General features: G+C 38.5%; 1 protein-coding gene across 2 annotated transcripts; it reads right to left on the minus strand.

Annotated features, from left to right (window-relative positions):
• Positions 1-1,763: 1,763 nt before the first annotated feature.
• On the minus strand, positions 1,764-15,213 carry LYVE1 (lymphatic vessel endothelial hyaluronan receptor 1). 2 transcript variants are annotated; one of them, XM_068945098.1, is made up of 7 exons: positions 14,933-15,213; positions 11,993-12,123; positions 7,163-7,322; positions 6,918-7,057; positions 4,240-4,539; positions 3,506-3,584; positions 1,764-2,763 (listed from the first exon to the last, which is right to left on the minus strand). In XM_068945098.1, the coding sequence occupies exons 2-7, from the start codon at positions 12,072-12,074 to the stop codon at positions 2,577-2,579; spliced, it is 948 nt and encodes a 315-aa protein (XP_068801199.1). In that variant the 5' UTR covers positions 12,075-12,123; positions 14,933-15,213; the 3' UTR covers positions 1,764-2,576. The 2 variants fall into 2 exon arrangements, with proteins under 2 accessions (XP_068801199.1, XP_009678521.2); XM_009680226.2 differs by lacking the exon at positions 14,933-15,213 and having other exon boundaries at positions 11,993-12,299.
• Between the last annotated feature and the right edge of the window lie 59 nt (positions 15,214-15,272).

Genomic DNA, 15,272 nt, shown 5'->3' on the forward strand with positions numbered 1-15,272 from the left:
ACACTTCAGAAAAGTTGGAGACATAGTGACAAAATTCTATTAAATTTCTGCAGTTAAGGGTTTAGACTTTTAAGGCTTACTTTTTGTCTGGAACTTAAATATTTTTTCCGGTTTGCCTCCGAGTGGAGCATCAACACGAATTCCATTAAACAGCGAGCAAGAACGTTCTGCACATTGTGAGTTGAATATATGACTGAGTAGCGCCCTCCTTACACGCATACAATCTCAGATACAGTGCTTGCTGACTAGTATTTTTACCTCAATTGCTACCACAGAGCTCGTTGTTTCTTGCATACAGAATAGCGTAACAGGGTTCATTTAGCCTTCGTTTCATACCGTTGGCACAAACGATCTGTAAAACCACATACCATGCATTTCTTCGCTGTTCCAGTGAGGCCCCGAGAGACAGACAGACGCGGAGCAGCACCAGGACGTTGTGTTCTGGCGGTAGACGAGAGTCGAGGCCCGTATTTCCAGGCAGATTGTGAATCAGCAGCTGTAGGACAAACCAAACTACATGCATCGGCCAGGCCTCAGTGTGCGGGTCAGGATGAAAGCTTTCTGAGCTTTTAAGTACGTGACAAAAAGATGTATAGGTTGAGGCAATCTCTTATTATATGAGCCAGAATAGATGGAAATCGTAAACACTTCTGGGCACGAAAGCCCTCATTTAGATCTAAAACAAACTTCCAGCCTACGTGGAACTAGAGAAGAATTTTCTGAGTTTCATCAGGCACTTGTGAGACAAGTTGGGAGAAAAGCAAGCTGGTGCCTGTGGAACAAAGGTAACGTTAGTAGGAGCGTTAAGAGAGGTGATAGATAATTACCTCTTGGGGGTGGGGAAAAGAACAGAAAGGCAGGCACTTCCTAAACCACGGAAAGGACAGAGTCAAGGAGGGAAACATCACAATACATCACAATATATCACAAAAAAAGTCTGTAATTACCTGCTGCCCATTACTGCTGTTGTGCCCCTGTCCTTAGGCCTGTTTACTACTCCGACGCCATCATGACAAGTGATGTGACCTTTCCTGTTGGCCCTACCGCTGCTCTCTGCCCTCCCTCCGCACGTGGCGCAGTGCCATCGCTGTCACGAGGTGGCGAGGACAGCCGCACCCGCTCGCTCGGCGCAGGCCGCGTACCCGAGGCAGTGCTGGGCGCTCCCCTCTCTGGGCCACGCTCACGTGCAGGTCCAACGCTGAACCTCTGCTGACGGGCCTCTCGGCCCATAGTGGTTTGTAGAGCTGTACTGAATCACAACCTTTCTGCAGCCAAGTAGCTTTAACAGCAGGGCTGAACCGCGTTATCAACCCAGCCCAAATCCTTGGAGCCAGGAAGCAGTTCTGAGATGACTTAAAAAAACGCACGCGCGCCGAAGTGCTCTAGGTATGCTATTGGCAATACACTGCAATTTGCTGTCTAGGGGAATATATAACCACTGGGCAATTAGTAAATGTCTGTGAAGCAAAAAAATGAAAGGTTAAAACCGAGTATCCTACACTGCGGAAAACAGCGTGTAGGCTAGCAGTTCTGTTGCTGTTCTATTTAAGACTGCTCGAGCTAAAGAGAAACTGACTTCACCATAATAACCTCCTTTCACATTTTAAAATACAAGTCAGCCAAATGGTTTATTCATGAAAATATTTGGTAAATTGCTATTGTTTATCTTCTATATCAGCTAATTACTACTGTAACATTGAGGTTATATGATTTTTTTCCTGTGAGACAGTTTTCATGAGAAAAACATTGTCCAGACAAACATATCTACCATACGCATCTACTTTATTTTCTTACGAAGTACTGTAAACGTCCCATATCACCTGAGATCTTTCTTATGAAAGCCACATTTAAATATACACAAAAGACCTTAAATATAACTGTTGAGAAACAGTTTGAGGTTTCTTCCCCCCGTCAAATATCTGAAGCAGAATAACAATAGATTGTAATAAATAAAAAACTAAATGATGATCTAGTGAAGGTATCTAAGAAAATTGTTAATTGCTGAATACATATAAACACCAACATTTTTGTACCCTTCTTTGGGTATTTGAATGTCAGCGGGTTAATGCTTTGATTTTCCTTACTTGTGAACAGATGACTTCTGTTTGTAAACAGACTTCTTTTAAACAGTGTGCAACTACTCAATTGAAATAAATAAATCTACATGAGTAAGAGCTACAGTAGCAACATTTTATTTTAACCATTAACTTAGCAGACATCCTTCAGCCGGGTTAAAAAAACCCTTTTTATTACATATGGATCTGAATTCTTTGCAAATAGTTACACACTGCATCTCATTTAATAGCATATTCCCAATTACTTCTTTATTATTTAAGATGAAAAATGAGCTGTAATATGGATGTTTCATTTATTTCAAGTAAATGAGAGCCCATGTTCCTTTGCAAGAGCATTTAAAGCTAAAAAAAAATCTAATCATTAAAAAACAAATTTTCTTATGTTAAGACAGAAAATAGTCATCCCTCTGGCCAATATTTACAGTCACCCATTTTTAAAAGCATTGCTAATTTCTGCATGCTTCATTTTAAATGTCTAACAAGAAACATATATTCCTCCTCTTAAACTGCTGCCTCTACACATTTTACTGTAGCCTCAGGCTTGGTTTTAGACTCTTCTACCTTTTTCCCATTATTCTTTGTTTCCTTCTCTGGTGTTTTGTCATTTGTCTTAGCCTCTTTGAGAGCAGTAGTTTCAACCATTTCTTTTTGATGATTCTTGTTTGAAAATGGGAACGTTTTCTTATACCTTTAAATAGAGAAAAGGATATTAAAGGAGAAGCACTGACATAGTTCAGAATAATCACTAAACAAAAAATACAAAATAGCTAGAATTAGCTTCCTTTGTCATACAAAGGAGAGCAAAGGTTCCACAGAGAAACGTGGCATGCTAGATCAGCATAGAAGCAATGTGCTTTTTAAATAAATATTTTTGATTTTTTTTTTTAAATAGATAATATATTCAGGATTTGTGGTACATAATGATAAAGCTGTCTGGCCTAGGATGTTAGAAATGCACACAACTTTTTTGTATGATTTAATGATCCATTATGTTGAAGAGCTGTACGCCTCACTCAAATGAGCTCACCAATTATTTCTTCTGAACACGATCATAGTTCAACAATAAAAACTTTTACCATGAGTCTGACATAGAAAGAAACAACAATAAAACTGCAATAAACAGACATATATAAACAGGTGCACACTTCATCGCTGCCATTTGGGCAGACTTACAAGTGTCCCGTAGTAGGTATGATTGATTAAACAAAGACAGGCAATACTTCTCTTCAGTTCCTTTTTTTTTAAAGCAGGGAATAGCTACAGCAACAAGTTTATCTTTGGAACAGTAGCGCTTAAGATTTTGTTCATTGTGCTATATGGTTATAGCATTATCGTTAAATCTTTATTTCTCTTTAGCTATATATGTAAATATTCACTAGTTATAGTCTGTGAGTTAATTCAGTCCATGAGGAAAAAAAGAAAAACCTTACTTCTTGATATAGCAGACTGCTAGAACAACTGAAATAATGAAGAAGATGACTGCCAGTACAAGGAGTGCTGTAGGGATACCTAAAGATAAAAGTAAATGAAGTAAGTATAGAGATTTTATGTAGGCTTCATTCTGCTTTTCTGAAGACTCATGAACATAAATCAGATTATGCTAATAGTAGCCTAGTACAAGAGGAACATACACATACTCACAGAATAATAGAGGTATAAGAAATCTAAAGAGCACAGTTAGAATGCTTTTCCTCATATTTAGTATACTCCTCAGTTGCTGTAAAATTAGGATTACTTATTTACACCTCACATCTGGAGAACAACAAATCACTTATCTCCTTAAAACCTTCTTGCCTGCTTTTTATTTTTTAGAGCCAGCTGAACCCTTGATTATTCCGAGCACATGGTGTTTGTTTGCTTTCTCATAAGTGTATTTCCCCCAATTCACATTAACCATTATGAACTTCCACCATTCCATATTAAAAGGTGAACAGAAAGCATAAAATCATATTCAGACCTTATTTCTACTTTCCAATTGCTAAAAAAGTTATCAGCATTATAAACTTTGCCTTTACAGAACTGTACATTCCTATTCTGCCTGCAGGTTTAGCTGTATAAAAATGGATGGCTGGAGTAGCAAACACACCCATGAGCAGTTTTACTGCTAAGATCTATGTGACTAAATAGCTTTCCTGGTTAAATAAGCAACATATATGGCCTTTACCTCCAAAGACAACGCCATCATTCTTAAAGGCAGCATGGGAAGTGTAGTTAGGAAACTCAAGCTGTGAGTATTCCTCTGGAATTTTTACAGTAGTTCCCTCTGTTGGTAATATAGTTTCAGTTATGCATATCACACGAAACTTCACATTTTTCGGAGGTTGTTCTGATACAGTTGCATGAGGCTCTGCTGTGATGTTCTCAGTCAAGTCTGAGCTAGAATATGTAGGTAAGTCCGTCGGTTCACTTGAGGAAGGTGGTATGGGTGTAGTTGGATCTGGTTTACATGAATTAATGTGAACATCTGCAGAAGGGAAAGGAAATGCCTAAGAACTGTGCTGGATGTTAGTTTTGTACTTAGTTACTGAGTGGAGCACGTCTGTTTATAGAAACTGTTTCCCGGTCATCCCCTTATGAAAATTATTCTTTGTTCAGTCACAACAGCCTTATCCAGATCAGGGCATGCCTATTTCAAACATGCGGCTAAGACCATGATTATACACGTTCTTAATGTTATTCACATAGTTAAAGACCTTTCTGAGTAAGCATGACCCTCATTTTACAATTGTATACCAATGACAAGATTCCTTCTGAAAAGTACTTAGAATTATAATCTATATAACAAGAGATAGCATGACCTCCTGCAGAGCAGGATGTTTACCTGCAGATCCATGCTTCAAAAGTATTTCAGTTATATAATGTGTTTAACATAAATGTGATTATTTATATGTTTGAAACATGTGCATACACTGTTGACAACTGGAACACTACATTGATTTCCTGGAAACAAAAGTAGCCATAAAACTTTCAGGCAAACCAGACGCTGGAGAGACACGAAAAAGTGACACAATTCTAACGGGCACTAAAAGGAAACTAATTTCAGGCATGCTCAGGAATGTAGTTATTTAAACGACGTGAGTATCATCTCTGTATAAATGAGGTTGCAAGCGGAGCTTTATATGTAAATGGAAAATCTGAGTTCTGAATCAGGCTCCTGTGAAAATGTGAAAATTCATGTTTTCTAGTGGAGTTCTATATTCTGAAAAGCTATAAACGTTTCACTAAAGTAACAAGCAGATTACAACATAAATAACAAGGGAAACGACGTATGTACTGTTCTCCAGATGAATCCCTGTGGGGAGTCTGATGACGCAGTTTCATTCACAGAATGAAAAGCTAAATGACGGAGGCTTTTTACTTTTTCCACTATAGTTTTCAAGTGATTTTTTTGCATTGCCACCACAAATAAATCTGACAGCAGATGAGCTTCTGCCAACTACTTTGGGCAAGAAATGCCTAGAACAGGCAACAGTTTGGCTTTTAAGATAAGGAAATGCAGAATCATCACAATGTTAAATATACATTACTTACTCTAAGTTATTTTCTAACCACTCAGCAAGCTTAACTTTCTCCATATATGACAACAACATAATTTTTTTGAATTAAAGCTAAACAAGTCATTGGCCAACCTACGCACTATTTCTGATGCAGAATGATGCATAATATATTTCATGCACTGAAACACCATATTGTAAAGGAACAGAGGTAATAACAGTACAAGTAGAAACAGCTCCTTTTAAAGCATGCTGACTGGGGACTAATTCATCTATGCATCCATTTTAAAAAGCTATGAACTGTAGAGGAAAAAATAAGTTAGACCAATCATATCATTTTTAACTTGACAGGGTAAGTGGTAAGTTCATTTCTAATGGTGCTTTTTCTCTCCAGTGCTCTCTTATTAGCAGTCAGAAACTTTGAAATCTGACTACTTCTTATATTACCTACCTTGTTTCATCAAAACGGCTCAGGATCATCAGAAGTGTCTCTCTGGCCAAAGAGCAGCCTTCTCTCTAACAGCTTTATCCTCAAGCTTTTCATCAGCCCAGAGGAATACGGTCACCAGATGTGAGGTGACAGGGCTATAGGACGCTAGCAGGAATACAATACCTCTGCTAAGTACTTATCTTCAGTTAACACCACAGAAGTCATTAAAAACAATACTGATCTCTTAGGCTGAAAAGATGTAAACTTCCATCAAGCCCCAAGTTCCCCCGCTGTATCTTCCAGTGTCATCCATAGGGATGGACCGTCAAGAAGCAGGAGGGGAAGGGCAGTTCTTTTCAAAAACAGGGTGATGCAAGTTGAAGTCTTGCAGAGGAAGCTATATGATTTTATTAATAATAGATTGGAAATCTAGTTGATTTTATGGATGTTTACTTGTGCTAGTTTATCTTTTAATGTAGCTTAATGCATTAATTTACTTTTTTCAAAAAAGACTGAACCTCTCCTCAAGAACCCCACTCTTGAACTTTATGCACACAGACATATCCTAGTTATGAATATGAGAGTCACTGTTTTTTAAATCAACATGCCTAGATAATCAAAACATATTATAAGTATTGTACCAACATAAGAGAACGGTAAAAGCAACTCTTCTTCAAGAACAGTAATGGCAGCACCACGATATTAATTTGGATTAAGCAAATGGACCTATGTACATTTTCTGTTTTTCTTTCTTGGAAGCTTTTTTCCCCAATAGGTGTAAATACAATGTGACAACATTTAAGATCAAGGAGGAAAGAGCCAAAAAGTGATAAGAACTCACTCACTATGATTTTTTCATGCAAATCTGAAAAAAAATCAAACTAAAACATGAAAAATGTAGTTGTCATGCTTGCATACCTGAGGAATTGAAGCAGTAAACCTTGAAAGTTTTAAAGTGTTCGGCATTCCATGGTACTAGTCCAACGTTGCCCTTACCACATTTCTTGTTGGATGTTATCCGAGGAATGACAACCAATCCATCTTTCACCCATCCATAGCTACAATAAAAAGGATCAATACTTTTAACATTGTATTTGATCACAGCTTCACACTATGTGAAGGGGTACGTTGAAGCTAATCAGATACTAACTGATATCATATACCTGCATGTTTCAAAGCCATGTTTCAAAGCCTTTTCAACCTGGTCTTTAGTTGCCAACTGTAGATTCAGTTGACTGCATGCGTTACTTGCATCTGAGAAATTCACTTTCTCCTCAAGATAAATTCCTATGCCTGCGATCCTGCAAGGTGAAAGCACGGAACCTGTAATGTAGACATAAATATTCAAGGTTAGTACTTGAATATTAACATTTATTCCTTACGCAGGATTTAAGATCATGTTCAACCAAATAGCACATCATTTAAAGTTCCTAGCTTGAGGACAATAGAAAACCAACTTCTGGCAAGAAGATGATCTTTTAAAAGAAAAGATTTTTTCTCAACATAATAGTCTAGAATTTCAAAAGGTTTGACTATTATTAGATTAAGAAAATGCATCTACAGTTGGCAATCCACAGTCAAATTGTTACTAAAGACGCTCTTATTTGTCATACTTATTTGTGCAAAATGTGAAGAGTAATTAGGCAGCCCCCTTCCCTCCCCCAGTAAAAATAACAGTTGCACTGAAACACTTGTTCTTTCAGTATACCAATATTACCAACATGAGTTCTACCAAAGGTGTTATACATAATTTTTCATAGAACGAATAAAACCACAAGAAAATATGCCTAGAAAGATTTTGTCATAGTTCCTTATTCCTCCTAAATTTATCTTTTTTTCTAGTTTGGCATGAGCCTTTTTTTCCACCAGCTACTATCAAGCATGATAGAAATTAAGTTACTATGTTCAGTTTACTGACAGTGCTTGGCAGGCAGCAGAGGGGTAGGAGAAAAGGGAATAGGTAATATGAACTTTTGATGCTTTTCCCGCTGCCTCCTCAATAGGAGGTCCATCCAGCTTCTTTAGAGAGCACACTATCCACAACATCTACTCCAGGAGGGGGAATACATAGCTTAGATCTGATTACACCTGCTCTAATTCCTTAGCCTGTGTTAAGGACATAGAACAGAATTCAAGATCTGATACAGGAAAGGATATTACTCCTTTTTATTCATATTTCACCAGAAGCACATGCTGGAAAAAGGTTGTTTGTTTATTTGTTTGTGAGTTATATACAGTAATTGCCATATTAAATGAACAGAGAGTAGCCTATATGAAAAAATAATCTCAAGAGAACCACATATAACCAGGAAGAAAATTCCCATACTGACGCAAAATAAAATCAAGAAAAAGGCCAAAATGCAACTTGATCCACTAGACATACTTTTCATGTTTATATAGGTTTGCAAGCATTTCAGATAATCAAAACCCACAGCTGTTGCTTGTTAAACATCCTTTTCTGGCTGTGTGCCCATCAGGTATGTACACTAATGAATACTTCATAACAGCTGTGCATCAGCCTATAGGCAATCCACAAATTCTTGAGAGAAAATGAAGCAATGCCTGCAGCAGAGATTAAATTGAATTTTATGAAGAAAAAGATGGAACTTGTGGCCAAGCCACTCCCACCATGAGAAGGTATAAAGAGAAAAAGATGACTAAGCTTGAGTAGAGGGCCAAAAGTAAGGCAGGCTTTCTAGTCCTAATGCCACGGGGTGTGGTGGGGCTGGAAACTGCTTCTGGTAAAGGACATGTCTTTGCTGTCCTAGATCCTCTATCAGCGACATTATCAAGCCAAATAGTTCCAGTGTAGAGAAAATGGGCAACTTGGCCATGGTGTTTTACCAGTTTTGAATTTCAGATTCAATGTCTAAGCTGGACTTGAATGTCTGGCAGATGTCTGGTGTTGAATTGGGTGCATTTATCTCAGCAGCTTAGGAGCCTGTGTGCTCCCATCAGCACTTCCTGGCATGGGGTAGAGCCAGTGAACACCTGAGCAGTCCCCACAATCAAACCACAGCTGCATCCAAACCTAACCAGGACATAAGACCAGATGCATTGCTTCTCAGTGAAAATGTGTGTGTAGGTATCAAGGACCTCAAATCTATCCAAGCAGTCCCAGTGTGAAAATGACTGAGTGTTACTGTCAAACGTCCTTCTTTCAGCTAGCCTGCTTTCATGAATGCCCTCTCATATGTCTTTATTTTGGCCAAGGTACTTCTGTATCAGACAGCTGCTCCAGCATTTACCTTTCTTGGCTCCCTTTTGCTAACAGGCCACTCTCCCTACCTTCTTGAGAATTGTTTCTGTTTCCTAAATAACTCCCTTTCTCAGTTGTTAAGGCAGATTCCACTATTCCTCTTTGTTAGTTTTCAAGCCCTTTCTGCTGTAGGATTTATGCCTAATTCCTTCCTTCCTTTCCTACTTTTTATGCTTAGACTTTACTCTTATTCCTTACTTCATGAATTATTTCCTGTCTTTAGATTTGTCCTACTATAAATTTTTTAAAAATGTAATGTTGAGGATGAAAGTTTCTTAATGACTATCCTTATAAATTTCAAATAAAGCTGAGCAGCTGATTGAATGGAATTTCCTGAAACTTTAGAAAGTTGTCTAGATACTTGTAAACTGTTATGACCTTCAGTGATTCAATTACAAGAGAAATATTTTTACATGAGAGTTATAAAATAGATATCTAGCATAATGAATATAAAAATTCAGTACCAGAAAATTAAGTCTTAAGTGGTAGGAAAAGCAATTGTAGGACATTGGTCAAAGTTTTACCTTGGAATTCCCTAAGCATTAAAAAAAAAAAAAAAAAAGGAGAAGTAAAAGGAAAGTTCTGGAGAAGTTCTTCTATGGAAAAGTGGCTTCAATCTAAATTCCAGATAGTTTTACAATGTGAGGAAGAAAGCCAGAAAGAGAACAGTAGCCTCTTCAGGTCTTTTCATCACTTCTTAAATCAGCTCTGAATTCTGTACTAAGTAAGACTGAATTTGTACAGGAGACAGTCTTATTTTTTAAAAAGCATATTAGCCTTTTAGGTCCACAAGCTGTGCATAGCTGTCCTTTACGCTTTGCTCTATTTAGTTAATTTAACAACAAGGGAACATCTTCCTCAATATTTGGGTCTTGTATGACAAATCTGTTTACTGAGTAAGTTGGGAAAACCTAGAGAGAAGGGTCTTACAACAAGACGAAGTTGTCACAGGACAGGAAGAAAATTGTTCATTTTTTGTAAGGTGTGGGTATTAGCTTTATTGTGCATTGGTTCTCTTCTTGCTTTTTTCGGAAGCTGTTGCTGCTGCCTCCTTGCCTTGCCCCAAGTCCACACCCTGATTTGCTAGAGAGAGTTTCCGTTGGCTGCTGATGTCCAGGAGCAAGCAAGAACAGGGCTGTCCTAGAAAGGAAGGCAAGCCAGAAGCTGAGGGTGTCCACAGCACAGAGTGACCACAGCACAAGACAGGACAACGTTCTCACCAACCAAGGTGCAATCCCACAGCATCGGAGCAGGGCCAGGTGCAGGTGACAATGACAGGTTTCACTGGCAGCCGCCCCAGACAGAGCAAGGTAGTGAGTCAGGTCCACGGTTCATCCAGAAATTCCATTTGGGAGCAGCAGGAGACAGCACTACCTATAACACTTACCTAAGGTCCATCCTGGAGATGAAACTACCTACAGCGTAACTCTGTGCAGCCCAGTCAGTAAGCCAGGACAGCAGGAATCTAGGCTGGGCACAGGCACACTAAAGCACAGCTCAGGCCAGTACCGGAGATCAGGCCTGAGCTTAACTGGAGCTCCCAGACTACTGAGCAGAGGTTACATGGGTGGGTGCCCAGGTGAGGCAGGTACCTGGCTAAAGGGGGTCCTGACAGCTGGTAGTGGAAAGAGATGGTCTAAGACTCAAGCTCTCGTTTTCCCAGTGAGAATTATTCAATGGCTGGGATTTCTAAAGGAGACCACTGTTTTTAGGTACTCCAGTCCTGTGGAGTTTTAGTAGGACTTGAGTTGAGCATCTAATTCCCTTAGTCTAGATTTCCTTTAGAAGCCTCTCAATAGATAAGAAAATCAAAATTCTCTTCAACATTTTTTCTACCTACATTAAAAAAAAAAAAAAAGCATTTACTCCTTGAAAATTACAGTGAAAAATCTGAAAACAGAGAGATTATCCCTGATGTGCACTGGTTATCTGCAGATATCCTAGTAGCTACTGGGATAGTAGGCTACTAGATTGTTTCAGGTTGATTATGGTATTGAAGCTGAATGAAAAGACATCCAAGTTTCACTGAACACATAGAAGAAAGGGTGGTGATGGTCTTCAGAACCTTAGAAATCACAAAAAATATGGGCATATAATAATGCTTGGGGGAGGAGGGTTATCTAAGAACTGTATGATGAAATTGATATTGACAGTTCCCTATGTTAACTTTTCAGTTTAAATAAAATAGGAACTTTTGTACTATATTAACCGGTGACAGGTATGACTGCCCTGAAAATGAACTGAAAAATCCCCTTGTCCTAAATTTCCTTTAGTGTTGCAAATCAAGACAGTATCATGATATTACCAAATCAGGGCAAAACAGTTTGCATTAAAGATGGCATTTTATCTCAGATGCACATAACTGGTTTCATGCATGTACTGCTATCTGAGAACTGTACAAAAGTGTTTGCTGTGGTATCTTAATGTAAAATAAAATCACATTTCAGATCTGAACTTAATCCTAAAAGCATTACCAAAAATTAAAAAACAAGCAGTTCTGTAGCATTTGGGAAGCAGCTGCAATTATCAAATGCTTAAACTACACAAACAGTGAAAATCGTTCCCTGTTTAATAGAGTACTTTTCATTGCACTGACTTCTGAAAACCCTGTGGTTTCATATGCCAGCAAACACACACTCCCCAACCTTTCCCTATTTTGTTTGCAAACATAGTTACTTTTTTCAAGTACCTTACTGTTAGACTAGGAGACTTTAAAAAGTGGAACTTTACATACCTGTTATAATGTAATTTTGAGCCATGAATGTCATAACCCAGACTGCAATCATTGCTGAGGTAACTCCAAAATAAGTTGCCATTTTCACCAACTCGAATAATTGAGAAATCCAAGGTGATTTGTCTCCTGTGCTAAGGAGAATTAAAGCATGGGATACTGTCAGACCACCTTTGAGACTGCCTTTGTGATGTCTTCTTGAAAGCAATTTCAGCTGTCACTGCACTACTTCATAGAAAGAAGGTCAGAGCAAATGTGTTGACCGTCCCACTCAAAGGTGAGGTCACTAACTGGAAATCCCTAATCTTCCTCTATACTTGCTTTCATGTAGGGCTCTCTGGAAAATTTAACTACTGCTGACTCAGAAAACACAGCTGAGGAAGGGAGATAAGACTGTTAGATTGCTAATTCAGTAAACACTTCTGAAAAAAGTTTTTCTTTTGCTGTTTTTTCCTGTTTTACTGATTAACAGCTCACTACTCATGCTGTCTATTCAGCTGGTAAATAGAAAGGACTGTCTATTGTCACAGCATGCCAAGCAGTTATACAGAGAACCAAAATCAGAATTTTTCTTTTGCTGTGGGGAGAAGGCCGTTCATTCTCCCCTGTCCTATTTGACTTTATGTACTTTTACCTTCCTTTGCCTTTGAGTTGCAAGGCACAAATATGTACCATAATGCAGAGGTAGTTCGATGCTACAGGTTTGGAGATATACTACCATAAAAGGGCTTCCCTGCAAGACTGTAGGGACAGTAGTGGGAGCTGGTCCCTTCACTGATCCCTTCTGTGAAGCTCCAATAAAAAACGATTCCAATAGACTGAGTCTAACCACAGATGATCTTGGCAGCTATAACTTAGAAGACCTTCAGTAATTCTTAGCAAAGAAATGTTTTTATTCCAACAAAGAGAGCAGGAATGGACTTCAAGAGATCAGCGAGTTCCCTTTATCATCAGTAGGATCAGCTGTATTTTTGTTATTCCTGACAGATGTTTGTCTAACCTTTTCCTAAAGACTTACAGTGACAAATTCTTAATATTTCCCCAAGCGATCTATTCTAGTGCTTCACTGCTCTTCACCATTAACAAGTTTTCCCTAGTACAAACTGAATTACCCTTAGCACAGTGTAAACCTATCACTTCTTTTCCTACTGGAAATGGACATGGCAAACAGTTTATTCCATTCTTCTTTACAACAGACTTACATATTTGAACACCTATTCCTCTGCTCCCACTTTTCTTTCATCTAAGAAACCCCAGCTTGTTCACTCTTTTCTGCTAGCCAAAGCTTTGCCAAAGCCGAGTACTGATTAATGGATTACTTCACCTGCTTATACAGTTCAGAATGGTATCAGCCTTTTTTGCAACAGGATAATATTGTGGACTTGGATTCAGTTTGTAATTCAGTAAACTTGTAGATCTCCTAGATCCCTATGCTGTTTTAAGGTCCTGTGAACACAAATGTAACAGTAGCTGCCTCTTTAAAGTGCATTTTACATTGTAAAATGTTCACATTTAAGATAGTATTAACTTTTATCTGGGCACAGGCCCCATCTTTTACAGCAATATATAACATGGATATGAGTATACTATAACATGGATAAACATCTACTGGGACAAGCGGAGGATGCTGCCGCAGTTAATGAAATCATGACGACTCCATTACAAATAAAGAAATGAAAATTGGGTTGCATTTGGGCTGTGGTTTGGATCTGAATGCTGGTAAAGCTCCTTGAGATCTTAAGACAAATTTCTTGTTCCAATTTCTATTCAGTTCTCTCTTGCATTGTATTTACCTGCCTCCATAAAGCGATGGCAATCTGAAATACAGTAATTAGACTTACTCTCACTGAAGCAAGGTCTAAGTGGATTCACTTGCATTCAAAATGTGGGACCAGGGACTAATATAAGTTCTGCAGCTCTAAAGGACTCGTCATCCGTGGTTTTAGAATACAGAGAACTTTAAATACACCCTTACCACCTCCAGTTTGGCTTACCCTGAACTGTTAAATATGTCCTAATATTGTGAAAACTAATTTCGAAAGTTTAGTTTCTGAAAGAAGACATTTTAAAATTGCATGCTGAATGTCCTTCCAAGCTTTAACAGTTTGTGCTCATTGTGGCAAAGCTCCTTTAGTCATACTGTCCAGGTTACTGACGTTTGGAAGAATTTTAGCCGGAAAAGTGAGATAACACCTTTGTAACTCAAAACAAAAATATGGGCTCCTTCATGTGTTTTCTTGAACAGCAAATTACAGATTAGGAGAGGGAAAAAAGTAACTTTAGAATGGGGAAATAAGACTCAAATAACCTTTTTTTGGTCAGTTTCTTCCTTTTTACCTTTCAGCTGTTCCAAAACCATGTGGAAGACCACCCACTTGGACTATAACACTAAAACAGGTCTTCAACCTGGTCGTGGATCTTCATCTTAATTTGGTTAGTGTAAAGATCATACTGAGTATGTGTATTAATTAGCATTTGACCTAAATATTTACTGTAACATAAGGAAAGTTCCCAGCATTTCCTGCCAACATGTTTAGAAACGCCCATGTTTTAAAATACTGACGAGAACTGCTAAGCATGGAAAGGTTTTGAGCTGCGGAGAAGTAATAAACTTAACTGCTCTCTACAACCATTTCCAAAGGAACTCTGAAGCCTGAATAACAGAATTAGGAACAAATTAAAAATTAAAAAAAGATTATTTGGAAAATACAAAAATCAGCATCTCTCTTCCTGGTAACAGTCATTCCTTCCAAGGTTGTTTCTGCTCCAAAACTTGTCTCCCTGCCACAGACCATCAGAGACCAAGCAGTGATAGTTTTGTTCTTTTTGGAAATAGAGCATTGTCTCCTTCACATGGATGGCAGCAGTTCAGCTCTGCACACGGCCCGGGCTTCCCATACCTCCCAAGCCAACGAGAATGCCAAGCAAATAAAAAACGCTAACCTTTCACTCAGTCTCCTTTGGTAAGGTATCTCCCTTGCGGCTTTCAGTCTCCGGCCTTCCCCGTGACAGGCAGCCTCTCTCTGAAGCAGGAGTTAAACTCTCTCCAGGATATGCCAGTTTCCTCTCTCATCTTTTTTGGGTATGACTGGAATAACCCTGCTTACAAATGCTTTCCCCACTGCAACAGGAGCTTGCTTGCTTCTTTGACAGCATTTTTCGGAAGAACTGAAAGACTAAGAACAAGATCTTTGGTACATGTAACCTGACACTACATTATGCAGTGTAGACAAGGCAGTAGGCATTTAAGAGGAACATAAACCATTAATATGCAGACAGAGAA

Source organism: Struthio camelus, chromosome 5 (genome assembly GCF_040807025.1).
Source record: "Struthio camelus isolate bStrCam1 chromosome 5, bStrCam1.hap1, whole genome shotgun sequence".
In the NCBI taxonomy this organism is placed as follows: domain Eukaryota; kingdom Metazoa; phylum Chordata; class Aves; order Struthioniformes; family Struthionidae; genus Struthio; species Struthio camelus.

Bases quoted from the DNA above. Each gene is read 5' to 3' on its own strand.
- LYVE1 (XM_068945098.1), bottom strand. From the start codon at position 12,074: ATGGCAACTTATTTTGGAGTTACCTCAGCAATGATTGCAGTCTGGGTT. The intron at 7,323-11,992 runs GTATGTAAAGTT...TCTACATTACAG, and splicing joins TCAAAATTACATTATAACAG to GTTCCGTGCTTTCACCTTGC. The intron at 2,764-3,505 runs GTAAGGTTTTTC...CTCTATTTAAAG, and splicing joins GCAGTCTGCTATATCAAGAA to GTATAAGAAAACGTTCCCAT.